At 37.7% G+C, this 27616-nt stretch overlaps 2 protein-coding genes across 4 annotated transcripts; both read right to left on the bottom strand.

Annotated features, from left to right (window-relative positions):
* Window positions 1–743: 743 nt before the first annotated feature.
* Window positions 744–19112, bottom strand: LOC146486088 (fibroblast growth factor receptor 4-like). Of its 3 annotated transcripts, none has more exons than XM_085098122.1 (15): window positions 18892–19112; window positions 11892–12005; window positions 10449–10790; window positions 9586–9861; window positions 8202–8531; window positions 7866–8011; window positions 6840–7161; window positions 6062–6172; window positions 5156–5343; window positions 4181–4303; window positions 3868–3935; window positions 2658–2698; window positions 2416–2515; window positions 1360–1459; window positions 744–896 (listed from the first exon to the last, which is right to left on the bottom strand). In XM_085098122.1, exons 1-15 carry the CDS (start codon window positions 18914–18916, stop codon window positions 831–833), a joined length of 2352 nt encoding a protein of 783 aa, XP_084954248.1. In that variant the 5' UTR covers window positions 18917–19112; the 3' UTR covers window positions 744–830. The 3 variants fall into 3 exon arrangements, with proteins under 3 accessions (XP_084954248.1, XP_084954254.1, XP_084954260.1); XM_085098128.1 differs by having other exon boundaries at window positions 7866–7987; window positions 18892–19111; XM_085098134.1 differs by lacking the exon at window positions 18892–19112 and adding an exon at window positions 13155–13906.
* A 1083-nt stretch (window positions 19113–20195) lies between these two features.
* On the bottom strand, window positions 20196–27296 carry LOC146486087 (protogenin A-like). The gene is made up of 7 exons (XM_085098301.1): window positions 27140–27296; window positions 25715–25839; window positions 24186–24527; window positions 23271–23555; window positions 22239–22547; window positions 21791–21933; window positions 20196–21656 (listed from the first exon to the last, which is right to left on the bottom strand). Exons 2-7 carry the CDS (start codon window positions 25806–25808, stop codon window positions 21528–21530), a joined length of 1302 nt encoding a protein of 433 aa, XP_084954427.1. The 5' UTR covers window positions 25809–25839; window positions 27140–27296; the 3' UTR covers window positions 20196–21527.
* Window positions 27297–27616: the final 320 nt, after the last annotated feature.

Raw genomic sequence — 27616 nt, 5'->3', positions numbered from 1 at the left:
ACCAAGACACCTTTTATTTGGGTTGATTGGACAACATAGACTGACTTTTTTTCGTGTACTATTTTATCAGTATTTATATTGTCCATTTTAAAAGTATTTGGCAGGAATAAAAATGTTCTTAACTGACTCTAGATCTCAGCCTGGGTAACGTTCTTATTATGTTCTCAAATTTTAGTTAATCTCAGCCTCAATGTTCTTAGTGATGCGTTTTACGCAAACAATTACAAGTGCTCTAGCTTAAAGTGCCCCTGGGACGAAAATTTCATTTTCCATCTTTTTGCATTTTCGTGTAGAATATGACCTTCTTACTCATGTTACCAAATTTCAATCCTTTACGGCGATTGGAAGTATTTTTTTTTTAGCTTTTAATTAGAGATTTCACGGCCGCCATTACTTGGCCTTGTTCCGGAAGTTAAGGCTCAAATTACAGGAAGAGACGTCATGGGCTCAACACGAAAAATTCCTCATGGCTAATTTTCATATGGATTCTACTTCATAAACTGTATTCTGCTGTTGCGAACTAAATAACAGCAGAATACAGTTTATCAAGTAGAATCCATATGAAAATTAGCCATGCGGAATTTTTCGTGTTGAGCCCATGACGTCACTTCCTGTGATTTGAGCCTTAACTTCCGGAACAAGGCCAAGTAATGGCGGCCGTGAAATCTCTAATAAAAAGCTAAAAAAAAAATACTTCCAATCACCATAAAGGATTGAAATTTGGTAACATGAGTAAGAAGGTCATATTCTACACGAAAATGCAAAAAGATGAAAAATGAAATTTTCGTCCCTGGGGCACTTTAAGCTTCAACATTGAAAGTCAATTTTGTTTAAATTGCTGCCTCAACTTCGTTGGGCTTCTGTTCCTCGAAGAATGTGATATTGATGTAAGTTCTCTGCAAATAAATGATAGAAACAACAAAGCAAAGCGTTTACTAAGGTAAACGTTAGAATGATGTATTATTTAGTGAATGACGCAGGCATACTCGTGAAGAGGAAATCCGAGTGCTCCTATCAGAAGTCGAGCCTATGACTTTCCGATTGCTAGTTCGGATGCTCTACCACTGAGCTACAGGCCGGAGATTCGTGAGAACTCTGGTCATTAACTAGGTTCATGGGACAAACATCCTGCATACTGCTATATGATATAAAAGGATTAAATGTGATAGTACATATATTTTAAGCCTGGTGAATGAATGAGAATTATGTATTTTTCAGTGAATGACACAGGCACCACTGGAATTTGGGGGAAATAATTGACTGATAGAGCACACTTTTTATTCATTCACTTCTATTTTACAAGGAAGAAAAAGAAAAGAAAGAAGACGATCGTCTCATTAGTGTTATAAACGTCCTAACCTCCTTTTCATGCAGTATTTCCTGTAGTATTATATGAAGTTCTTCAAAGAATGGCCGGTCATCAGGAGACGGCTGCCAACAGCGCAACATGACGTCATAACTAAACCATACCGAAAGAAAAACACCGTGTATAAAGGTCATAATTAATTTGTAAAAGATGACCAAATTGCCTTCTGAGAAATGCCTTAACCCGTTTCCCTGAAGCCCTTTTAATCTAACAAAAATCATAAGAATTGTTTGTAAACAAGTAAACAATTGGTGTTTGTATTGAAGTACGAAAATACTAAAGAGAAAATTGTTGTACTAGAGGTATTGATAAGAAGTACCGGTACTTTGGAAAAAAATAATCACCTAGAAATTGCACGCCAGCTAAGATCGTGACATTTCACCTTTAATTACTGTCTGGTATGTGTTCATAGTATTATTTTTACTCTAACACGGATAAGTCGCTCGTCACAAAATATTCATGAAGTAGCGTGTTTAATTTCTGTGACATGATAATTTTCTCATGATTCTTTTAATGTTGAAAGGTTGCCATTTTTGTAATTTTGTTTCCTAACCACATTGACTCAGTCGACTGAAGATAATGGTAATGGTAATGCATTTATATACCGCATTTTCTATTCATATATATATTCAAATGCGGTTTACATCAGCATATGTCTATTAGCGACCTCAGCCTACCCACCCAACCCATGAAATCATGAAACAGCACAAAGACCAGACCAGCACACCGGGAACTCTATGTCCTACTCTTTGCGATTAGTATCTGGGTTCTTTAACGTCCCACAGGGTAATGAACATTGAAGTGTTGTGAGACGGGGCCTACGGTTTATCGTCCTTATCCGAGAAGACTAGAAAGTGTAGCCATTTGCAGATGTCATTACAAAGGCAGCACTTTCTCCTCAGTTATTTAAAGACCCTGAGTGTTGGTCCGGCCGGGTTTGAACACACGACCTCCCGTACGGTAGTCAGATGCTCAATCAACTGAGCTAACCGGTCGGCGGATATAGATAGCATTTGACTTAGTAAAATACAATAATTTACTCTACTCACAGCTGTTGAGAACAATGGACTGGTTTCTCCAGTCTTACACCACCTTGCAGTAATTCATGAAGCTCGACCACGCCCTTCACACCCCTGTACGGCAGCTGACCTGAAAAGGCACACGACAGAATGAATTGCAGCGATTATTACTGGTGGTTATGGTAAGGTGTTCTAATGAACAACTCTACCAGATGTCCTACTTGAACTCGTTGTGCTTTGCAAGGAGTGTATCAAAATTAAGTTTTACTTACCAAGGGTAACTATTTCCCAGAGGACAACTCCAAATGACCACCTGACGAGATTAAGAAGGAGAAAATAGCATTTATAGGAAAGATTTTAAATAAAAATGATAATACAAAAAATTGTAATCCAATTCGTTCTGCAAATATGAGGCCAATGGAGCCCACCCATGACCTTCTGCTTGTTTATTGCCAGCTTGAATGATAATGAATAAGTAGTTGGTCCTATTGACTTAGGACTGGAAATCGGAATTTTTTTCTGGGGGAAGGGGTGGTCTCTGAACTACTTGATTAGGAAAAGGAGAATTACGTCCAGGGTTTCCAATCCTAGTTTGAAGTTTCACGTTTTAACTCTTCAAAGGATAAAAAAACCAAGCCTGAGCCAATAATTCACTTTAATTCTTCATATATATTAATTCCCTTCCATTAAAAGTTCTGGCGAATCCTAACTCTTCAAGGCTGCATAACTTTGCATAGAATCTGTGGCTTCTTTACAACCTAAACTTAACTGAACACTTGTTCCCATTTCCGAAGATCATTATTACAAGCATAAACACGTATTAGTTTGTTCTCCTAGAAATTTGTATGGAAATATTGAAAAAAATTCAAAGAACAACTCCAAATGACCACCTGATGAGTTAAGAATGCGGAGGTATTTACTATGAGAACAATTTTAATTTAAAATTATTATTCTTATCACTGGAGTCCAATTCAGCCTGTAAATAAAAGAGGAAGTGCTGGACAAAATGACAAAATCCATGGGAATGTAACTTGTTTATTGCGAGTAAGATAAAAGGTCAAACTTAAATGATCATGAATAAGTACTTGATCCTATAGATTTACCCGTAACCCTTTTTAGAAATGTGGCAAAATTTGTGCCGTTATTTCAGATTTCAGTTCCTCAAATGTTTTCAAGTTTAGACAACGAATAGTCGATACCTAACAAAGAAGATGTATTATTCTACATGTTACGAGAATGGCATAATGAAAGCAAATCTGGGCCTCCATTTCTCTGTGATTTTGTTATATATTTTTCTCTCAGGAATTCTACTAAAACGTTCAACGGTCTTTACTTTTTCAAGAGTTCATAGCTCTGCACTGCGTTGTCGCTTACCCAGTTAGATTACTTTCGCAGGCATTTTAAAACAGATATTTTTCTTCTCTTTGCATTGAAACATTGAAGAGAAAACTGACAACAAAAACTGTCATTTATTCAACTTACACATCTCCTTTGATTGTACTGATCCCTCGTAAACCTTCAATGGACATCCACAGCCACGGAATTCGTCCCTTGTGGAAGCAGAAGTAACGTTTAATTAGACACCCAACAATTTGATTTCGTTTATTAGTCTAGCTCTGAAAAGTTGTTCCCTTGAAAAGTTTCAGTCGAAACTGGTGTTTCTTCGATCTCTTTCTCTCCCTTTTCAAATAAAAAGATATTCAAACAATCCGTAGAAGGCCTTATCAGTACCATTACATTTACAATTACTCAAAATACGCTTACATTATTCCCTTAAAAGGGATGTTTTATCTACCTCTGTAGCCTTGATATATTGGCCATCTGTTGAAATGTCACGTGCCATTCCAAAATCTGCCACTTTTGCTACCAAGCCTTTTCCTACTAAGACATTCCTGGAGGCCAGGTCGCGATGAATACACTAGGAGTGGAGTAAAGAAAAACAAGCGCCATTCATAGTAATGTCAATGCATTTGATTCACCCGCCCTATTTGCTTTGCCGGAGTGATGGAACATGTTTATCCAAATTTTAGGACATATCTCGGCAAACTGAGTTGAAAAAGCTTATTTATTGCTTCCACTTTCCTAAAATGAGCTCTGTTTAGTGGCATTTCCTAAACCAATTACGTGCAAAACGAGATTCAATAGTGACCGTATTTACAATTTGCTATTGTTGCTATTGTTGCTTTGGACTCTCAGTTGAACAACGCCATAACGAACGACCAACTGAGCCGAAATGTTTCATCCGAGTCTTCTGTGATTTTTGATTGACTATAAACTCTGTAACCGTCTTCTAAAAGATTAACTTAAGGGTCGGAGAACCAGATATTTAGCCAAAATGAAGTAAAGGGTCGAAATGTGTACGAAATAATATAATAATCTGAACGAAGAAATTGTGGGCTTAAGTTTGAAGAGAAAAGATGAAACACAAACTGGCTAGGATGACATTCTCCTTTTTGAAAAAACTGTCTTAAAAAAATAACGTTTTAGTTCTGTTCCCAGTATTTCTACTCTGCCATTGATTTTGTCATTATTCTGCTGTCAATCTGTTAATATATATAAACGAGGAAGCCCATTATTTAAAAGCCTTGTGGTTTTTTTATTATTACACTGTCTTGTAATTCTATTCATTAAGTGTATTCATTGCGAAAAAAAATTAACTTGAAACTTAAGAACACCGAACTTATAATAGCTTTTCTTTTGAAGTGAATTAGCCAAGGAAGCCTGGCTGTTTTTACTACACATGTGCAAGCGAAACCATTATTCTTCTTACTTGTTTGCTTTCCAAGTGTTTCATGCCATTCGCAACGTCTGATGCAATGCTTAACAATTCTCTTTCGGTCAGCTTCGACCATATGTTAGCGTAACCTGGACCTGCGCTTTTTGCTTGAACGTGACTTGCTTTGAGTAGCTTGTCAAGGCTTCCACCGGAAACCAACTCAATGACAACACATAGAGGTTCTAAAGCCAAAAAAAGATAAAATCAATTAATCAATCAACCAACCAAACAGACAGACGGCTAGTCAGTCAATCAGTCAGTCGGTTGATCAATCGGTCGGTAAGTCAGTCAGTCAGTCAGTCAACTAATCAACCAATCACTGAAGCAAGCAACCAACCACCAACCAACCGACCGACCGCCCCATCTTTCGATCGATCCGTCAGTCGGTCACTCTTCAATCATTAATATTCAAACAAGCAGTCAAGTGGACGACCAATCAGGCAACCAATAAAACAATCAACCAGTTAGTCAGTTAATCAGACATTCAGTCACTCAGAAAGCTAGTTAGACATTAAGTTGCACTCAAACAGTAGACCTGCAGACTTCTCCAAAAGGAGAATAAGTTTATTACATTCAGTGTAGATTTTTAAAGATCTTCGGTGTGCTGATGGATTTAAACTTACCTGTTTCATTTGGACATTTTTTTTCCAAGTGAAAGTATTAACACTTAACTAACAAGTGCTATTTTCTTGTCTATAAGAATTAAAATAAGTTCAATTGTCTAAAAGTCTAAACTAAGAGTAACATTGTTATAAATAAGTTACTATACTACCAAATAAAATTTTCTTTTGTTCTTAAAATGTAAATAGGTATGTTTGAGTTAATTGATCTATTTATAATGACAATAAAAATGACTGTACATTAGACTGCACATCAGGAAAGGTCCTTATTTGATCTTACCTTCAAACGTGCAAGCTCCAACCAAGCTCACAATATTGGGATGGCGACCTACATGTATTAGGGTTTCCAACTCTCGAATGAGTGACATTCGCTCTTGTTGGTCTGCGTTATCTGTGGAAAAATGTAAAAAAAAGGTTAAACCACGAACTTTTTCATTTACCTTGAAATAGGGCTAGCAACATGTTGTTGTTCGTTCAGGAGATCTGTTCTCCATCGAAGAGATGTCCAACTCTGGTGGTACGTTAAAGAACCCACTCACGTCCCACTCTGTGGGACGTTAAAGAACCCACTCACTGTTCGTAAAGAGTAGGGGACGTAGTTCCTGGTGTTGTGGTCTGTTCTTTGTGTGTATACTCTCATGGTTGGCTGGGTAAATGCTCGGAGATATTAGCTGCATTAAGCTACTCTTAAAACTCCGAGGGTAAACAAAGATATGATGATGATGATGATGATGATGATGATGATGATGATGATGATGATGATGATGATGAAGAGAGGGACAGAAAACTGTGATACTCTGCTGTGACCGGCCAATGCTCGATGCAAAGGCAGTCTGATGCTCGACGAAAATCGATTATTCGTACATTTTGACTGATTCTGCAAAAAGCACTAAGATAAACCTTTTGCATATCAAATCCTTATAATTATCTCTTTCATTCCTTTATAACGTTTAACTGCCATCAAGGGATTTGGAATTTTCGATTACTTTCTAATTTTCATCATAACTCTTAACGTTTAAACAATTCCTCTAGAATAGCATTTGACCTCAATGGCAAACCTTTGAGTCGTTTAACCGCCACGGGAAGCTCGTGTCCGTCCGTTCGTATGTACACTCCTTTATTTACAACGCCAAACTCTCCTCCACCCAGCTTCTCTGTACTCATAATGAGCCTGTTTCTAGGAATTTCCCAGTTTCTGTCAACTGCGGCCATTTCTTGTAAGTACAACTCGTTGTCAATGACTTCTTGTCCTTCCGTGATGGACTGTATACCATCTTGACTTGAACTCCCACTGACACTTGATTGGCTATTTCGTAGCCGGTTAATGGTGTCCATGTTCTTTGTTACTTGGAGCTGGATAAATTCTTGTGGTCTGACCATCTTTTTCAGTTAAGGAAATAAAAAAAAATTAAATTTCTAACAGGAGAAAGTTAAGAGAGAAGTAAGGGGATAAAAACTACAGCATCTCAATTAGGGTATGGGCTTGACCCAAACTACAACACTAAATAAGCCACGCGTTTGTCGTCTGCTGCTTGCCAGTTTCAAAGAGGGAAATGAAAACTTCAAGTTCGCCAACGAAGCGAGTATTTATTGCAGTTTTAGAGCTTTTGTCAGTCAGTTATAAGGTAACAATTATAAGCTTCTTGTAAGGCGGCTATTGTTCTTTTTTTTTTATATTTCGAGGAAAACAACTGCCAACCACGACAGTGACCACGACAGCGAATAGAAGCTTGACTTTCACAAGGTCTGCTTAAATGTCGCTGAAATCAGTATGGAGTACCTTCATGAAAACTGTAGATTTTTTTAACACTTAGAAAGTTGTTTTCCTTTGTTTTCCTTTTATTTTGTTTTTGTGTTGCTTACAGGGAATCTTTACATTGTGCACCACTAACCTTGCATGCCAAAAGGTTAGAAACTGGACCAGCGCCCCCAAAGAAAATACCTAGCAGTCTTGAACTTTATTTGATCATATAAATGGATTGCTTTCAATTCCAGTTGTGTCCCATTACCAAAACCTCCTTACAACAGTTCAATCATACCAATTTAGACTTGAGCCAAGCATGTTAACAGTAATCTTTCCTTACCTCCACATTGAGCTGATATTTAGCTCTCTTCCATCGTTTCTCTTTGAAGACGACCATGATAATGACAAGAAGAAGAATGGCCACTCCGATGCTTACAGAAGACCAGAGAACTTTAGAAATACCTTGAGTGGGATCAGCATTAGCCTCTGCAGCAGAGAAACAGTATTTATTAATAGAATAAATGTTCACGCAATCTAATCGTCTTCAGCAAAACTCAGTGGTGGACTATTAGGCAATCTCGCAAACTGGTTGGCTACAAAAGGACGATCTAATTCTCGAGGCCTTTTACAGCGTAACAAATTTGAAAATGAGTTGAAGGATTATATTAAAGTCTACCTTTCGTTGCAGATATTTTCGTTGCAGATTTTGTAGGCCTCTCCAAGATTGTTAATGTTGCCTCATTGGAGAACACTATCCCCAATGAATTCCTTGCCATGCATCGATATGTTGGTGTCTTTTTGCTCTCGCGGAACACAAAGACGAGCGAGGAAAAGCTGCCATTTTGAATCACAATTTCGTTGATGACTCTCGAACTGTTTTCAACCCAACTAATTACTGGACGTGGAAATCCATCGGCAGCACATTCGAGCGTTACCTTGATAACACCATCTTTGAGGTATGCAGTAATGTTCTGAGGGTGTATTTTGAAGATTGGCTTCCAAAGAACTGGAAAAATACAGTAAAATTAATAAAAAAGAACTACGATTTTCTTTTATCTTACCTAGAACATACATAACGTAATTAAGTCAGCAACGGAGTTCACTAAGTGGTTTAAATTACTAATGAAAATGTAAACTTATAACAAAGGGACAACATTCCTACACACTAATTATGCAATATCAGATAACACAAGTAAAATGCTTCAATAGCTTCCCCTTCTCAAACAACAAACTGGATATGACTTAGAACGTGAATAGGATAACGAATTCTAGGACCCAGGGTAGCTCGGCTTCAAACAACTTAATTTTTTCGTAGCATCTTGACATTTGAAAAGTTACAAGATTCGAAGATTTCCTTGTCTGCAGGCTGGTCAGTATAAAAAAAGAAACTTGCTTGTCATAATGCTAGGTTTAAATTAGAGTGAAATTTACTTGCAAAAGCATCTCAGGTTGCCAAGACAGTCAAGTTTAATCGTTTGAATTAATGATTAGAAGAGATGGGACAGGTAAATGGGAAAATATCAGGCGAGTGTCAGGGTTTAGAGGATTCACAAAACCAACAATACGATCATTCTTTGGCAAATTAATTAGGGCGAAGTACTGTTCTTACTAATCCCACACTAGCCAGTCCCTAAATACTCAGACTTTGAAAAGAAATAGTCCAACCTCACGGTCAGGTGTACAGCGAGACGTTTGCATAAACACAGACGTACACCAAAGGTAATGTGGGTAAGTTCGATAGTCATAGATACTATACATTCATTGACTATTAAATCAGATTTTGAGTTAAGATAACAGGCTGACCTGACATTACAAATAGAATGTTCTTTTTTTCGTAGCACAATAATTTAATACATCTGAATATTGAAGACCACTTTTTCCTGCTAATGTTGTGACCACTGCTACGCTTCAGTTTTAAAGAACTTTATTTAATTTCGCTTTTAACATAGGCCTCCAAACAGTGGGATTGTTGGAGGGGAGGGCTAAATAAGAGGAGTAAGAGAAAGAGGTAGGGTGAGGGCTTAATGGAGTTTTTACCGTATTCTTGCATAATTATCTACCTGTTAAAGCTGTAGTTGACGATCTGTTCCATCCCAAAAGGCTGTTTGCCTCGCACCAGTACTCTCCTTCATCATTTATGCTGACCGAATAAAAACTTAACTTCGAAAAACTCTTGACTCCTTTTATGGAAGAACCTGTCAGGCGTTGACCATTCTTAAACCACGTGATGACTGGGCGGGGAATCCCTGATGCTTGGCAGGTCAGATTTGCTTTACTTTTGGTACTTACATTTAACTGCTTTGGTAGATCGACGCTGAATTTCGGCGGTAACGGTTCTTAAATGGTAAATATAAAGCAATTAGTGAAGTGGCTCCCCTGTATAAATATTGGATTTTAGTATTCCTTATCATTATTAGCTTTGAGTCATTTCGTTGGTTTTATCTGATGTATATATCTGTGGCATGCAGTAATGTTAAAGTTGAGAGTTAAAATGGGTCAATGAAGTCAACTTCTGAGGTCACAGTCCCGGCGGGTCGGTGTTTGAATAAGCCAACGAGAATTAACAATGGGCTTGCACCTGTTTTAAGCTCTATTTTCGCTGGACCCAGATAACGTGCAGCTGCATTGTTTTGATGTCTAGGAGCATGGATTTGTTGTTCGTTCTTTTGTTCTCTCGACCAGTAAGTAGTGCAGGTCACCCCAGAAGGAAAGGTAATTATGCCTGTATGGGGATCAGATCCATTTGAATGTATACTTTGATGATTTACTTTGATCATGATGATGATGATGATGATGATGATGATGATGATGATGATGATGATGATGATGATGATGATGATGATGATGGTGGTGGTGGCGGTGGAGGTGGATCAAAAAAGAGTACAATTATATTATGTAAGTAATAGTTAGAGTTAGAACATACCTTTAAACTCCAGGCTGATCTTTCCCTCTGTACAGGTCATTTGATTGTGACTCCAACAGCTGTAGTTTGCAGAATCGTTCTTTGTGGGATTCAGGATCGAATACTTGCACACTTTGCTGTCCTCGCTATCAACGTCTCCATCGCGACCTCCACATTCTTTTATAGATCTCGGCTTCTCTTTGAAATAGAATTGTATCCAATACGGCTGGCCAAAGTAATTGACTCCGAAATTGTCCCTTGAGGCATTGCTGGTGCAAACGATTGTTACATTGTAGCCAATAGGTAAGACGTTTTCATCCGGGAATTCAACAGTGTTGATTGTCAAAGAAGGAGACGTCGCAACTGCAAACAGATAGAAAGATAAAATTGTCAAATGTTTCGGGTCAGATAGAAAGAAATGGTGAGCAACTGTGACTGGCTAAATGAATAATGATAAAATGCATCTATGAGTCCGTCGGTTAATTTCGCGGTACACTGCTCCTAGCATCATTATTAACGCACTTGCCTCCCTTTGTGCTTTCTAGCATGACAGCTGTTCCAACACACACCCCACTGGAATGGACATTCGCACGACATTTGTATTCCAGAAAATCGAGCGCCTAAATGCTATACCTGCCTGGCTGATTTGGAACACTTTGCCACCACGCAGTGCGGCCTGCAATCAGTATGAGACCTCAGGCTAACCCGTTAGACATGTCCTTGACCCAGCCGTGCCATGAAAGTATAGTAGATTTTATTTTTGCTAGGGATTCGTACAAGACTCTCCAAGGATAAATCCTGAACGGTTTTGCTCTGCTGACATCAAAGTTGGAAGAGCTCGGATCTTCTTTTACCGAGTATGCCTGTGTCGCTGACTGAAAAAATGGCGTCTATCAAAGACTTTCATTTCGAATCAATTTCGTAGCTCCTGATCGGATGTTAACTGTTCTAGTTTTCATTCACGGTTAAAAACTGAAAACGTTTTTTAAAAAAAGACGGACCCAGATTTGTGAATTTCAGTAAGGACTTACATGTACTTCGTTAACTATGTATCACAGTCAAGTCACTTTTTTTTCTTGAAAATGGCGTTCGGGTGACAACGAAACGTTGCACTATATGTTTGTTTGAAATCGGCATAATTATATTATTATACCTTTGTCAAAGGTTTTTTTTTTCTCTTTACAACTGACAAAGCTATACGAATTTAAGATAGCATAGAAAATCATATCAAGAAATTCTCGTATAGGGAGTGGACCTTACGATGCATAATATGCGCTTTAAACCCAATCACATTGGTGAGAGGCTTCAATGCTCTAAATGCCTCAGAATTTCTGTTCTCCAAGTATTTCTGTTCGTACCATCGAAATATAGCATGCGTTTCATAATATAATATTATAATATGTAATATAATATTTAAATAACGCTTATACGTCGCTATACAAGGTACAAGGTTATTTTACGTACCTGTAGGTTGGCTTTTTAATGTAGTGCAATACGGGCTGGCATTCGCCTCGTAAAAGACAAAGACTAAACCAATAAACAGCAGCATAACAGAGTCTGTTTTATGACTTGTGTTGCCTAAAATGACAAAATGAATCAACAGATAAATAGAAATAATATTTGTAGAGCGCTTTCTCCGTTAAAAATTCGAATGCGCTTTATATAATTAAAAGCAAACTTAGTAAAAGTTTTAAAAGATGACTAAAATTAGAGAACTGTTTAAATGACACTTCAAAAGACTAATTTCTATATAAAAACTCTTTCAGTTTCGATTTAAAAATGTCGACAGAACTTGAGTTACGCAGTTCTAGAAGAAGAGCATTCCGGAGCTTTGGAGGAGCACGTGAAAATGCTCTCTCACCAAGTGACTTTTTAGATAAACCGCTAGGTTGAAAACACAAAAAAGCAGAAATGTCCCTAAAGACGTCGAAAACTGAGCGTTCTGATTATTTGCTGTTTTAGGAAAGGTTTCTTGTCGCAATGTATTATAGCATTTAAATGAAACTTTTGAGCAGCCCTTTCATCAGTCGGTCTTGTAGTTGCGTGTAGTTTGTTTAAGATTCGTGTTCTTGTTAACGCTATTTTTTTCCATTTTGTATTATACAAGCAATCTTGTTTGGGCCTTAACATGTCAGAAAAAAGAAAATCCATTAGTCTTATTCGTCCTTTATTTATTTTGTTTTGCGATTTTTTTCTTCCTGCTCACCATCTGAGACGATCACATGCGTTCTCTAAAACCTTTCTGCTTCAGCCACATAGAAAACTAATTAAAGACGAATTCAGTTCCTTGATTACACAAATACGCATGAATTAAGAGGACAACATTCAAATACAGTCCTATTTAATTCTTAGCTTGTGTTTATATAAAAAATAATTATAAAACGTCGTAAAGTTCGTAGGAAGAACACGTCCTTTATTTTACACTCTCAATTAAAATGCGTTTCTGCCATGAGAGGCAAACTACTGGCTTCTTTAATGACAACATTTCATTTTCTTTTCCTAAAACACAATTTGATCGTTGACATGAACCATTTTAATTTACGACCATTATTCACTCGATGCATTATAGCAACAGACCATGGAAAAATACAAGGGAAAGGTCAGGCAGTGGACAATTTTCATAAAGACTTCACAATTTACATACTATAGCGTGCAGCAAAATCATTTAGTTATCGCTAAAAGTTATGATTAAAACTTGACAATCATTTAAAACTAAAGACTGCTTACGTTTGAAGTCCAAGGTGAAGTATGAGTCAGGGGAACATACACTTCTGTATCTTGAGCATGCTTGGGCTACATTGCTCCGTATTAACTGTTAAAAATCGTCTTGTTCTCATAACTGAAACAAGGTTTCTCAAGGGTGTGTGTGTGTGTTCAGACTTTACTCTTAATTTCTTCCGATGACGCCTAGCGGATATGATACGCGCTTCGTTACGAAACCACCTGCCATGGAGTGTCATGACAACGGCAGATTAAGCCGACTCACTTACACGCGAATAAATAATAAAGCCAAAGTCATTGCGACCAAGGAAACCGAAAAAACTGCGTTTCAAAGTTTTGGTTTTGACTCTGGTAATGAAAACCTAAGCTTCATTCGAATAAATCCCTGATCATGAAGTATACATCCGCATTCAATCAGTCATCCACTTCTGCCTCTTTTAGCAAAATGGATCGGTTCACAAGGGCCGTAAACTTGTGTCGCCTCGCAATTGCTCTGCCTCGGTTTTTAAGTTGAACTTATAGTTCCTAAACTTGTCATAGACAATTTCTTGTACATTGAAATATTAGGGCGTTCCTTTTTTTAGATGGAGAGAAACACTAAATTGTGGTTTTGAAGGAGACAAAGGGGAAAGACTTGAGTGACAGTAATTAATGCCCATTTAACAAGGTTCATTTCGCTTATCGTTTCGGCTACAGACAAAATTTTCCAGTCTAAAACTGAATAAAAGCAAGCCTTATCAACAGAAAGTATTTAGCAGACAAGTACTACAAACTTTGTGTATATTTAACATCACGAATTCAATTATTATCGTCACGATTCTGTTAATTCATGTGTTCAACAAAAAAACAATAGTGACTGAGTGGTATGTACTTATACCCAGCCGCTATCACGGGAAGGCAAATATCTGCCACAGTCATCCTCACACTGAGGTCAATAATTGTTATAACAAAGCTAGTAAATTTGTGTAATCAAATTCAATTGCGTGCGCGTGCTTCATATTCCCATCGTACACGCTGATGACGTCAGCAAACAAATGCCTCGAGAAGAGAAATTTCTCCGTGAGTCAGCAAAACGTTTAACTACAGATGGCAACAAGCGAACCAGCTGATGAAGAAGATCTGCCTACTTTTTCTTTGGGATTGGAGTTTATGCATGTAACTCCCGAAAAAAGCCTAAAGAAAAGGAAAAAAGAACAAGCAAGGCACGTGTCATCGTCTATCGAAAAAACTATTAATTTTCAGACGCAAATTTCGCTTTCTCAGAGGAAAAACACACCTTTTCGAAACGATAAACTGAAAGAAAAACTGCTAAGGAATACTAGACAGTTTCAACAGCGGAAATCCAATAATTAACGGCGAAGAAATTGTGCTTCAAGGACAAATTGTCGTTTTATCCACCCGACGAGCAAGCGGACATATCAGATAATAATTATAAGCCACGGACTTTCTTGGTAATGTTCCAGTACAAGAAATTACTAGCATTTGTACTTAAGCTTAAATACTTTTCTAATTGACCGATTCTTCGTTTCAAACAGTTTTTTTTTTGCGAAATTTTTGGAAACCGTTGCTCTGCACGCGGGTTTCGATAAATTCACTTCAAAATGGCCTTGCAGTTCCTTCAAAGCGCTTGTGCGTTTATCGTCCCGGATTTCAAATTGTACGCCTTTGCTTCTTAGAACAAAGACTTCTCTGAATAAATTTTTCATTTTGGAAAGCTTCAGTTGTCTGTTTTCATTGATGAAACGTGTCAACTGCGTAAATCTTGCGTAAACAAACACATGTCCTCGCGAGTGGAAAGAATTCTCCCATGTAACACGAGGATCAAATTTTCAAGTTTGTTTTTTGGAAAAATTTTAATTGACAACGGAACCAGTGTATTTTGTTCGATAATAAGCAACTTAACATATTTTAAACCAAAGGGGTGTTGCTTTTTTTACCCTGTAAGTTGTGTATTTTTACTGAGCATGGGGTTGTTTATTACCACTTTGCACATTGGGTGAATGCTTGGAAAACCTCTGGTCTACCTAGAATCAACGGGTTAAACTACAGCGTTGAAAATGTTATAAAACAATTGATTCATGAGTCAGCTGTGCGTTCAGTGAGATATGAAGCACTTTGGAAGTTTGGAGAGCACTCAAGAAGCTAGAGTTGCTCTCAGCTACGCCTCGAGCAACTCTTATGTATCTTTCGTGCCCTCCAAACTTCTCGCGTGCTTCATATGTCAAAGAATGCACGCTGACGCATGAACCAATTGTTAATTGACGGAAGTAAATATCAAGCCCCGTTTTCGCGCGGGGACACGAAATCCAAGACAATGCTTGACGGTGAATAACAAATACATTACTTGCAAAAAATTTCCGACGATTTTAATTTCGGACAAAAAAAGTGTCCGAAATATAAAGTCCGTAATGTAATGTAATGTACTATCAAGAGTTCAAAACTCTGTTTGACTAGCCAATCAGAGTGCTTGAAAAACAGTATGCACTGATTTGGTATGCAACGAAATGAGATAAAGCCAACGACAATATTGCTTATTTCAAATGTTCTTCACCTGCAGGGATTATGCCAATATCGATTAACACAGTCACCCACAAAAATAACATAAATTTTAAATTTTATGTATGTCACATTGAATCAAAGGGACGCGTAAATTTTTGCTGATGATTGCTAATTGCAGTTGTAACAGAACAGATACTTTTAGAAGTCGTAAGCCTGTCGCACACTTGAGGAAAGAGCTGAGCAAACTGCCTCGCGAGGCGATTGACTCAGCTGTTTCATCACGTGTGCGGTTGAGTTTTCGTGAGTTTATCGCCTCGCGAGGCCGTGAGGAAAATATCTATCGTGTTTGATATTTGAGATTTCGCCTCGCATGGCGAAATTCTCCTGAAAACTCAACCGCACACTTGAGGAAACAGCTGCATAAGATGATTGCCTCGCGTGTTTGTTCAGCTCTTTCCTGTAGAAACCCTGTACTTATTTATATTAGTGGCGGGGATATGTAAGATGTAAAAGAAATTAACATGACTTAAATTAACGGAAATTGAGATGGGAAAGTTTGTACGAAAAAAATTATATAAGGAAACTCAACGCAAACGATAAGGCTAAGTTTTCATGATAAACAAAGAGCACTATTATTACTCAACGCAACGATTTGGTAAAGAAAAAAAGTAAACATTAGTATTCATGCTAAACAAAAAGCACTATTATTCCTCAACGAAACAATTTGGTAAAGAAAAAAGTAAACATTAAGCCTGCCGCACACTTGAGAAAAGAGCTGAACAAATTGCCTTGCGAGGAATCGCAGGGCCACGCGAGCAATTAGCTCAGCTGTTTCCTCAAGTGTGCGGTTGAGTTTTCATGAGAATTTCGCCTTGCGAGGAGAAATCTCAAATATCAAACACGACAGATATTTTCCTCGCGGCCTCGCGAGGGGAAAAACTCACGAAAACTCAACCGCACACGTGATGAAACAGCTGAGCTAATCGCCTCGCGAGGAAGTTCGCTCAGCCTCAAGTGTACGGCAGGCTTTAAAGTCGAGAAAAATGAACATTTCTTTTTTAAGGTCACGGAAGCTAAGTGAACGCTCAAAGAAGGCATCTCGGACAACAATAAATTGTGTTTGTAACGACCACCGCCGGCAAAATAAAAGCGCCGGATCCTATGGTAAAGGTTCTAATCAGCAAAAAAAAATTAAGAAAAATAAAGAGCAAGGCTGATTTCCCGGTCAGGAAAATATATTGATTACAATATTTCGAAAGGCACGGTCTTTCTTCTTCAGAGTATTACAGAACGATTTTGGCATGCAGGGAATTTTTAAAGGGTTAGTAAATGGCGTCCCTAACTTTCTCGAATATTCTTTATACAGTAGTACCCCGGTTAACTCGACTACTGTTAATCCGAACTCAACCAGATTTCCTCTGGATTTGACCCCATTCTTATATTATTATCATTTTTTTATTATTTTTTTTCCAGTCATTTACTATCCACGAACTCGACCACGGTTAACTCGAACTTCCCGCTAACTCAACTAATTTGGCTTTCAATTCCCTTGGCCCATATTAACCCGCAGGCGATAACTCGAACTCTGTTGCAAAAATGTCGGTCGGTAACCTTAAAGGCAGAAAATAGCTAATTTACGTTTCAAAATCTAAACTGTTAACGTGATTTTAATGTATGGAGACGTGCTTCACTAGATCTCAGCCTTTTTTTGTCCAAATCACGATATTTAATTAATTGTACATGCACGCCGGGTCAATTGAAATTCGACGCTAACTCGCGGGAACTTTTTTTTTCTTTTCCCTTCGGAGTTCGACTTAGAGGGGTCCTACAATTCGATTGCTTTCCTTAGACTTATTTCAGTTTACATTTTTGAAAGAACAGTTTGGTATCAAAAACTTCGCGTGCGCAGTTTATTTCGAGATGTGCTAGGCGTATAATAAATTTAATATGGAATAAAATAAATCCTTTTCATGGACTTTTTCGGAGGCTTCTGTTTCGGGCCTGGCTTTAAAATATTGAAGGAAATTTTTCGTTTCAAAAGGTTAACTTGAAACACTATACTAATAGCTTAAAATACAGGAAGCTAACCCTAATTTACCCTGGGATTATATTTGGGAACCGGGTAAATTGTCGACTGATCACCGGATTTGAGGGCTTTTACCGGGTCACAAGGGATGCACGCATGTTCGGGTGGGGTGGGGCCGGTGGGGGACTTACGTTAGGATTTTTCAGTATCACTGCAGGTCATATTGAGGTTAGAAACTCCGAAGGTTAAAGATTCAAATTTTACACGTACATGTGTGTACATGCATTTGTTACATTTCTTAGTTTATATTTAAAGAACAGTTCTTACTGGAATTCATCAGGGTTTTCAATTCACGGGATACATGTACATCTCAAATCTTATTTTACCCTGCAAATATGGTGACCAATGAATACCTGCTCGCAGACTGCGTGTAAGTGCGTGTAAAGCAAAAATTACTACTTATTTAAAGCTACAACATAGTTATTAAAAAAACGTAAATATTGCATGATTTGCTCAAGTCACGTCTCAGTTTTAAATTTCATGATACTTGAAACTATGCAATCAAGGGGCAGTCATCCATCGGTTCATTATTTTAAAAATAGCACTTATACATACGATAATGAACAATTTTATTTCATGAAAATTAACTCAAAAACTTCAGCCAACTTTCACAAATAATATTTCACTTTTGTTAAGGTGTTAAACGAAATATGTTCAAATATTTTGTAAATTGCGCGTTTGTGTCAGCTGTATAAATACATAATCTCATGGTCGGGTTCTTATCTTTGTTTATAAGCAAAATCATCTTTTTCTTAAAGTCAGAACCGCAAATTAGCCAAAGCACTCCCAAAAGCGTTTTTTGTTGAATCGGATAAAAGGGAAAAACAGAAAAAGTTAAATTTGATGTCAACATGACAACGTAATAACTGAATCAGGACCAATCAATCAGAACCATTAAGGCCGCTTAAGACTGCTTACGGAGAGGAAGGAACCGAGTCACGCTCAAGACAAATACATTGAAAGATATAGAATTTTACTTCAATCATGGTTTACCCCTAGCTTCTCTGGTAGTGATACAGTACAGATGATATTTATCCATTAGCACACAAGTTTCTTATACTTCGTTGAAACCATGAACAGGAACAGTCGAGCGATCGTTCACGCTCTAACCGATTCAACTACTGGTCACGTTATAAACTTGAAGCAAAGAAAACGTACCTTGACAGATTTCTTCATTGCTCATACAATTTTTCACTTGAAGTATATTCTTTCACTTCATTTTTGTCTGATCGGGCAACGTCGCTGTTCTCGACGAACTTTGTTGATTATTATCGACGGCAGCATCATATGCTATTAAACGCCCCCGCTAATCATTAGCTAAGCGTGACAGTAAATAACTAAGTTTCCTGTCTTAAAACTTCCTGTGCCAACACACCGTGAATACAATATGCAAACACTGATCATATCGGCGAACCACAAGTTCATCCGTAAGTGCTTGGTTCTTAAAGCAAACATGGATTTGCGTCGAATAATATCTATAATGTTATGATTTCAAGCAATCAAGCCTGACGACCAGGGGTTGTTTAGTCAAGTTCTGCATCGGTCCAGCGTCAGCACAGTCGCTCGCGCGCAGGGACTGCGGGTTTTTTTGTTTTGTTTTGTTTTGTTTTTTCTGTTAGCCCGAGACATGTTTGTTAGCCTTGTAAAAGAAATCGAGCTCGGATAGGACCTAGTAAAAAATCGAGACTGGATTATTGGATTGTGAAGATTGTGCTATTGACGTTGTTCGTGAATATTTGCAACGCATATTGACTTCCTGTTTATATTCCGTTACTGCATTCTTCTTCAAATCCAAGAAGTTGAAGTCCTTTAGGGCAGGAAAAGCGTTTATCAGCTTTGCGCCGTCGTCAATGACATCCAGTATCCAGAGGCCAAATTTGCAAAATTTTCTGTTTAGTCAGGAAAAAACGGTATGTGAATTTATCATTGCAATCGATTTCCGAATGCAGTCGACCATCGACAGACATAACAGTACTGCGTGTCAGTCACTTGGTGCTGTGCGTCCAAGGTTTAGAAAGTGACGCAGGCATACTCGGAAAAAAGAAATCCGAGTGCTCCTATCACTTTCTAGAATAATCATCATTCTCATTCATTCACCAGGCTGGACCATCACATTTCTTTCATATACGACACGTTCGACATTCAAATCCTAGCAGTATGCAGGATGTTTGTCCCATGAACCAAGTTTAATGGCCTTAGCTCCCGCGAGTCTCCTGTAGCTCAGTGGTAGAGCATCCGAACTAGTAATCGGAAGGTCTTAGGTTCGACTCCTGATAGGAGCACTCGGATTTCTTTTTTCCGATTATGCCTGCGTCACTTTCTAGAATAATCATCATTCTCATCATCATTATTCATTATCACTTGTTTTGTTGCTAGAGCCTTGATCGTTTGTTTGCTTCGCTTGATGATCTCAAGTCGTACAGAGAACCCGGAGTGGTAGAAATCAATAAGCCTTGCACTGATCTCTTTTTATTTTTTCAATTTTATTTATTTTGCATGAATTATTTAATTAATTACCTTTGTATTTACAATACGATTCCAGCACCGTCCAACTAAAAAAATTAATGCTGCAAATGGAAGAAAATGACTTCCAATAGTAGTGACAAAGAAAGCTGGGGTAATATTCCAAACAGTCCATCATTGAAATCCGGAGTCGATGATCCAGCGGAACAAAACTATTTTCAGAATACAATGGACACCGGGATCCTCTTGTATTAAACACTTGGAAGTGACTCATTCTGTTTTTAGAGCAACATTTATGTCCTTTTGAACACGGAATAACACAGATAATATTCCTTTTGCAAATAAATCCAACAATCTATCTGAATTTGAATATTCTGATTAGTTACGAGCGATTTCACTTATTTGTTTTTAGCCGTGATTAAAACAGTAAAACATGGCATGCAAATTCTCTTTTCTACTAAGAATATATTATTTCGAACATACTTTATAACACATAACCGTATTAGCACAACATTCCAGTAACACGTGTCTGTCGACATTACACTTCCTTCAGTTATCCTGAGAACAATATCTTCTCTTTTCATTAGGATCGACTGGTCAGCCACGTTTTAATCGGGTGAAGCAGTTCTGATGCATATAAAGTTATTTATAGACTTTTAGCATCCCACCAGAAGACATCCTATGTGCCTAATCCGCCCCCAGCCCCGTTCCCCCAATCGAAAGTTTGTTTACCACTGCACCTCACTAATTGCATTATTTTTGGAAACGCCTACACGGAAAGATATAGCTACTAAGAAAACCTCCATTGTTAAATTCATGCGCGTTAATTCGTTAGAAATTAAGTCCGAATTACAATTATTTTATTCTATTTTCGCGTTTTAATTTTCTCCTTTATTTTGTATTTTATGACACCATATTGGTTGTCGCGGTTTATTAAAGTATTTTATATCAGAACAAGCGAACAACATTACGACGTCAAAAAGGCGGCGCCTTTTTGGGAAATTTAAAACAAAACTGGGTGATCAGAACCTTTCTCGTCATAGTATCCATGCTTTACGAAATTAGGCCTTAAACGATTTAATCTCTGGTTTCTTTTAAGATGTGAAGCTTTCTTGTGTTCGTGATGACGTCAGACTAAACAAGGAATCCGTGACAACAAGCGTTGTGGTGTCAAATGAAATATAACTCAAAGACGGTCCTGGATTGTTAGTTTAAATTAAACGCATAAATTTACTAGGAACTAGCAGATAAAGTGGTCAATATTTATGCCACATACAACTGTTTTTTTTTTTTTTTGGTTTTTTTTTTTAAGGAAAATTAAAGCCATTTATTCATTCTCTGCTTTCCACTGTCATGCTCGCTGTCTGGAAATGAGGCGGGGCTACGTATGTGTTGCTGATCTGCTGGCTGATGTTGTTTTCACGCACGTGAAAGTGTGGAAATTGCTGCAGTTCTTTAACCTGTTACAAAAATGATTTGAAAGGGTTAGTAACTGTCAGCCAGTTTCTCAACTGATATTCAGGCCTGAAGTAGTTTCAACAATTTTTGGAACTTCCAGGCCAGTCAAATTAGAATAAAATCTATGTATGCTTACCTCTTGATTGTGCTCCAAATCAGTTCCCCTGAACTTTTTATGTATAGCGAAAATCAAAATTACCAACACAGTAACTACTGCTGCGGTGATAACTGGTACGATCCAAACAATTTTGGAAACACGAGCTGACTTTGAAGTATCACCTAAAAATGACAACAACAACAATCTTAGTTCATCCTTAATTACTATTGTTATTAATACCGAGGGGTGCATACTGTACCAAAGACCAATCTTTTTTCATCTGATCGCTTGCGATCATCATTATCGTTATCATCATCACGGAACTATGCCATGCTGATGAGACCTAACAAGGCCGAAACAGCTGTCCATGGCTGCCACTGCCCGGGTGAGTATATGGCTTTGCGCATGCGTAAGGTACTGGCCAGGCCGTGGGTTGATGTCTGAGTGTGTCAATTGCTTTAATTGATTGTCTTATCATGGAACTTGCCTGTTATAAAGAGCACTGCCTCCTTTGAGGTTGTTCTTCCGATGGCGTTTGTTGACAGGCAAGAGTAATTGCCATGGTTTTCATTTTTAACTGAGTAAATCGTAAGCACGGATGAGACGTTTTCTTTTCCTAGAAAAGATTCCACTTTTCCGTCATCGTTTATCATTCCATCTTTTAGCCAAGTAATGTTAATGACTGAAGAACACTTGATAGCACACATGAACACCACTTGATCACCAGAGAAGGCAGTAACACTTTCAGGGTGGCGATAGAACGACATCTCGTCAGTTAAAAGGTCAGTTGTCATATCTGTTTAAGAAAGGTAAAAGACACACTGTTCTCACTGACTCAGCTGCTACACTTACTGTGTGGTTTCTGAAATTGTATGTTAAGAAAATAACATAACTACTCTATGCTGGATTGAATGCCGGTAAGTTTGGTATAAATCCTGTATTAGTCTCACCCTCTAAGAAAGGAATCTCATCCATCGTGGCCTTGTTGCATCAGCCACTCGGAACAGAAAGCAACTTTAACATGTATGACCGGATCCTCCACTTATGTCCAGAAATGCACCTAACGCTGAATTTGGGTACTTTATATAAAACAGGCCTTTTTGTCGTTTCATATGACTCATGTTTTTAGAATTATGTGTGATTTAGTGAGAATTTAGGTTAGGGGACACCTTGTGATGTCTATCATACAGTTCATGAATCTCATTAGCGTGCATTTCTGGACATACGGATCCTGGCAAAGAGCAGCTACATTATTAAGACCTCCAACTAAGTACTCAGAGAGGGACCTTGTCAATTTCAATCAACCTCGTTCCCAGGTCGTTTCTCTTGCCCAATCCTCAAGGGAAAAGCCGACTAGGAACTAGGTTGAATTTCAATAATTTTAAATGAAAGGAGTTGAAACGGTTTCAGCTCTTTTAACGGCCAATCAGTTTTACATCAACTAACCCTTTTTCTCAGCAATTTATAAGAGAGAAAATTAAAAGAAATTACAAAGAAAGCCAGGAATAAAATGACTTACTGCTCTTTAAGCTCAATCTTGTGCTAGAGGATCTATTCCAACCCTCTGTGCTTCTTGCTTCACACCAGTACTTCCCTTGGTCTGCTGTCGTGAAGGACCCAATAGTTACTGTCGAGATTCCTAGCATTCCCGCAGTGTTCTCCCTAGGCATAGGAAACCCATCTTTATACCATTGGACCACTGGCCGTGGAATACCTGACGCCTCACAACTCATGCTCACTTTACTTCCGGCGGAAATGTTCATCTCTTTAGGTGGATAAACCATGAAGCTTGGCGGAGATGGTGCTGTATATTAAATTATAGTATAGTGGTACTGTTTTATCACAAACCGTTACATTATATCGTAATCAGTCGTCTACTCCTCCTAACCCACAGGGGGCGCGGGAGAGGGTATTATTATTATTATTATTATTATTATTATTATTATTATTATTATTATTATTATTATTATTATTGTAAGTAATAAAGTAAATAATAAAGTTATCATTCCATTTTAAATTATTAAAAAATAAAAATAAGAAATTATTATTATTATTATTATTATTACTATTATTATTGTTATTATTATTATTATTATTATTATTATTATTATTGTTATTATTGACTTTTGTTTTTTCCTTTACTTGTAAATAGCTTGGAATATGTTAATGTGAATTAGAACTTTTAACTTGTAAGTAGCTTGGAATATGTTAATAAAGATTATTATAATTGTAAAAAAAATTAAAAAAAAATTATTATTATTATTATTATTATTATTATTATTATTATTATTATTATTATTATTATTATTATTATTATTATTAGGGTCACTCAGAACATTACGAAAATATTCTCCAGCAGCATTGTGTGAGTGTTCGTGATCCGTTTATTAACACAATAAGCATGAAGTGCTAAGCCTGTTTTGGCGGGAATTACCTCTGAAATCCAAGCTCAGTGTGGCTTCTGTGCAGGTTATTTGATTGTGAGCCCAACAGGTGTAATTTCCGGAATCGTTCTTTGTAGCATTTTGGATGGAGTACTTGCACACTTTGCTGTCTTCGCTATCAACATTCCCATCACGGCCTCCACACTCTTTAATAGCCTGAGCTGCGTCATTGAAATAAAACGTTATCCAGAACGGCTGGCCAAGGTAAACCGTTCCAAAATTCTTGCTTGAAGCGTTGCTGGTGCAAACGATTGTTATATTGTAGCCAACAGGAAGGACATTTTCCTCCGGGAATTCAAGAGTATTAATTGCGAGGGAAGGAGAATAAGGATCTGTCATAATAAAAAAAGCAAACAGCCATTGTTAATGACGCTGAGTCCCCATAGTTTAGAGATTAAAGTACTCACCCAAAAACTCTAATACACTGAGTTGGCCATCTTTGCGACTATTCCCTTGGGAGTTAGACCACCCCCGCCACCTCCCTGGCTTTTTAGCCTCAAATGCCAAAAATTCCCCTTAAAATAGCAACAAAAAAAAACTTAGCTCCTGTTTACACAACGTAAGAAATTTTATTGTTGTTTCATGTGAATAACGAATAACGATTGTTATATTGAAGTCAACAGAAAGGACATTTTCCTCCGGGAATTTCAAGAGTATTAATTGCGAGGGAAGGAGAATAAGTCTCCATAGTTTGGTAAATTCTGTCCTATGTTCGAATTTCACTTCTAAGCTTCAGAACTAAATGAAACATTTTGAGTTCAGTTCAGTTCAGTCACATTGCTTGCCCATAGACTGGAAAAAGGACTCTTCTGGTTTGACAAGAACTGACTCCTCTCAGTGGAGTGCAAGAAAGAAAAAAACAAACGAAAATTAATTTTCTGTACTAGCAAACCTCTACAGTCAAATTCCTTTATTGCGGACACCCCTGGGACCGTGGGTTAGTATCCTTAATAGCAAGAGTCAGTAATAGCGGGAATTTATTTCAGTCAAACGTCTGTAGTTTACTTTTTCCGCGCGGGGATTTAGCTGCTGTCCGTATTACCGGGGTGTCCGTGATAGCGAGGTGTCCACAAGGCGAGAGTTGACTGTATCAGTACCTCAGACTCAGATTGGCGTAGACACAGTAGTCGCAGTATCATCTCTCAGGGCAGGTCGTCTTTTCTTTTAAATATACATTCCTGGCTATTGCTAGTTTACATTTACATAAATCAAGTCGGGAAAATCTTACATCACATCGACTGATCAAAACTGAATAATATAATATACCTTTAATGTTCATCAGGGATTTAAAACATACTAAAACGCTAAGAGGACTGATTAAAATAATTCGTCAGGTTACGTAGATGAGATAAGACATGCGCTGAAGTTCATTGTCGTCCGATGTTGTGTAAAGTGCTATGGGATAACTGTATTGTGCGCCCTTATAAATTAAGAAACTTTATCTTTCATTAGAACCTAATCAATATTAAGTCCTTATGGAGAGTCCTTTACGTGCGAACTTTTGTTTAGTTTTACATACATATGTGTTGCAATTCAGCTGGTTGACAGAAGGCGTAAACAGCTCTTCTTGAATCGAAGAAAAGAAACACTAAACTCGTGAGCAGCAAAAGCATGCTTGGTTATCTTCTATCTCGCCTGATTTACCTGAAAAGAAAATAAACTGGTTAAATTGAAGAACAAAGGCCGGAATATCTGACTAGAATGATCACCTGCTAGATTACCTGCTTAATGAACTTCTTTCGGCTTATTCATGTCGTTAGTAGTATTCGTCACTAAACACAGAGGAACTTCTTCATGAATTAATGAAAATTAATTTAAAGCAGATTTTAAACCCTAACCCTATTGTGAAAAAGGAAGAAACTGGTTGCAAACGAGTAAAAACTGAATAAACTGAGCGATTTATAAAGGTACTACCGTCTCAAAGCAGGATCACACACATTACAAAATAAACCAAGAAGTTGAATATAGCGATTAATGAAAAGGCGGAAATCCTCCCAATCTCGCTAGCTCACTCCTTACAGCTCTCGATGTTGTTTATAGCAATCCTCGTCATGGACATATTTGTTAGTAATAAATGATTCAACTAAATGGTAGCCGCTTTAACTATACAATTTAGAAGCGGAAACTGACTCATATTTATTTATACAAAACGTTTGCGTGTCGAATCTTTCTACAACGACAATATTCTGCAAAAAGTTCCGGGATGTTGTTATAATCTGAACAAGATATAGTTTACGTTATACATATTCTTAAACCGACAAACTTTGTAAGGAAAGTCTCAAAGTGTTATAAAACTGATGAATCAGATCAGCAGTTGGGATAAGATACCAAGGACTTTGTCAGTAGTAAAATAGGTTGTTGTTATAGTGGACATCATAGGAAGGTTCAGTCTGAAGACAAAATAAACATGCCTTTGTGAAACCGCGCCGGTCTGCAAAGTTAATTGCTCTGGGGGAGTTTTAGGTTGCGTTTGAGTGACTGTATTCCGGAATTAGAATAAGCAGAATGGCTGTGAGATTCCTCTTTTTAATTAAATTTGGGGAAGACATTTCCGCAGACTTTGGCTGACACATGGTAATTTAACATGATTTAAGAGCCATTTTGTACTCCATGCAGTAAATTTCAAAAACGTCTTAGCAGGGATTTCTTGACATTATTGTATGTATTTCTATTTCAGAGTAGGGTCAATCGAACGCATCCTTAGTATGAGTAACTGGTGAATGCATTAGTGATCGGGAAAAACGAATCGAAACGGTCGCTGTGGGTAGGAGAATGTGACAGGATAGTTTCAATACAACGTCTTCTGTGAAAGCTTTAGCGCTGTCGGGACAACAAAACATGGTCGCTCGGAGCTGACGGTTTCAGGGATGTGACTATTAGCAGATGTTCGATTAAACTTGTTTTAACTTAAAAGTTGTAACATTTTCCTTGATTTTTTTCTTACCTGAGCACACAGTTTTGCTCCTGCAACACTAGTAAATGCTTTTGGCTTGCATCCTCATAAACGCTTTTTAATAAACACTTCCTAGTGTCTTACGACTTCCTTCCTGTCACGTTACTGGGGAAGCCGATTAGGTTCATGGAGCTTTAAAAATTATTGACAAGAAAAACGAGGGGAAAGGGAATCCACTAGTAAAAGTTTTAGGCAACAATATCTCGCATATAGGTTTCTTGTAGCTTTTCTGAAAGATGAAAGAAGTAATATTAAAGACGATCGCGATGGATGAAAAGCTTGTGTGGACGAAAAACGTGGTGGATCATCTGATATCATGTTCCTGTTTATTGTATTCCTTCAGCTTGATTTCGTCATTTTGGGTTGTTCTTGGGTGGAATTTATAATTCATGGGATCACTTTCACTGTATGTCAGCCACGTCTAAGTCAATAGCGGTCAGCCTATAGAAATATATGTCTTCGATTGGA

The sequence above is a fragment of the Pavona decussata genome, unplaced genomic scaffold (assembly GCF_977016875.1).
Source record: "Pavona decussata unplaced genomic scaffold, jaPavDecu1.1 SCAFFOLD_21, whole genome shotgun sequence".
NCBI lineage: Eukaryota > Metazoa > Cnidaria > Anthozoa > Scleractinia > Agariciidae > Pavona > Pavona decussata.
Note: the sequence above shows the minus strand (reverse complement) of the source record. Positions and strands in the feature narration are given on the sequence as shown.

Excerpts from the sequence above, each read along its gene's own strand:
- LOC146486088 (XM_085098122.1), bottom strand. The coding sequence starts at position 18,916 with ATGAGCAATGAAGAAATCTGTCAAG. Across the intron at positions 4,304-5,155 it reads AACACTTGGAAAGCAAACAA|TGTATTCATCGCGACCTGGC; the intron begins GTAAGAAGAATA and ends CTCCACTCCTAG. Across the intron at positions 2,516-2,657 it reads CTGGGAAATAGTTACCCTTG|GTCAGCTGCCGTACAGGGGT; the intron begins GTAAGTAAAACT and ends GTGCCTTTTCAG.
- LOC146486087 (XM_085098301.1), bottom strand. The coding sequence starts at position 25,808 with ATGCTTTTGCTGCTCACGAGTTTAGTGTTTCTTTTCTTCGATTCAAGA. Across the intron at positions 23,556-24,185 it reads ACTGAGCTTGGATTTCAGAG|CACCATCTCCGCCAAGCTTC; the intron begins GTAATTCCCGCC and ends TTTAATATACAG. Across the intron at positions 22,548-23,270 it reads AAGATTGAGCTTAAAGAGCA|ATATGACAACTGACCTTTTA; the intron begins GTAAGTCATTTT and ends TTTCTTAAACAG.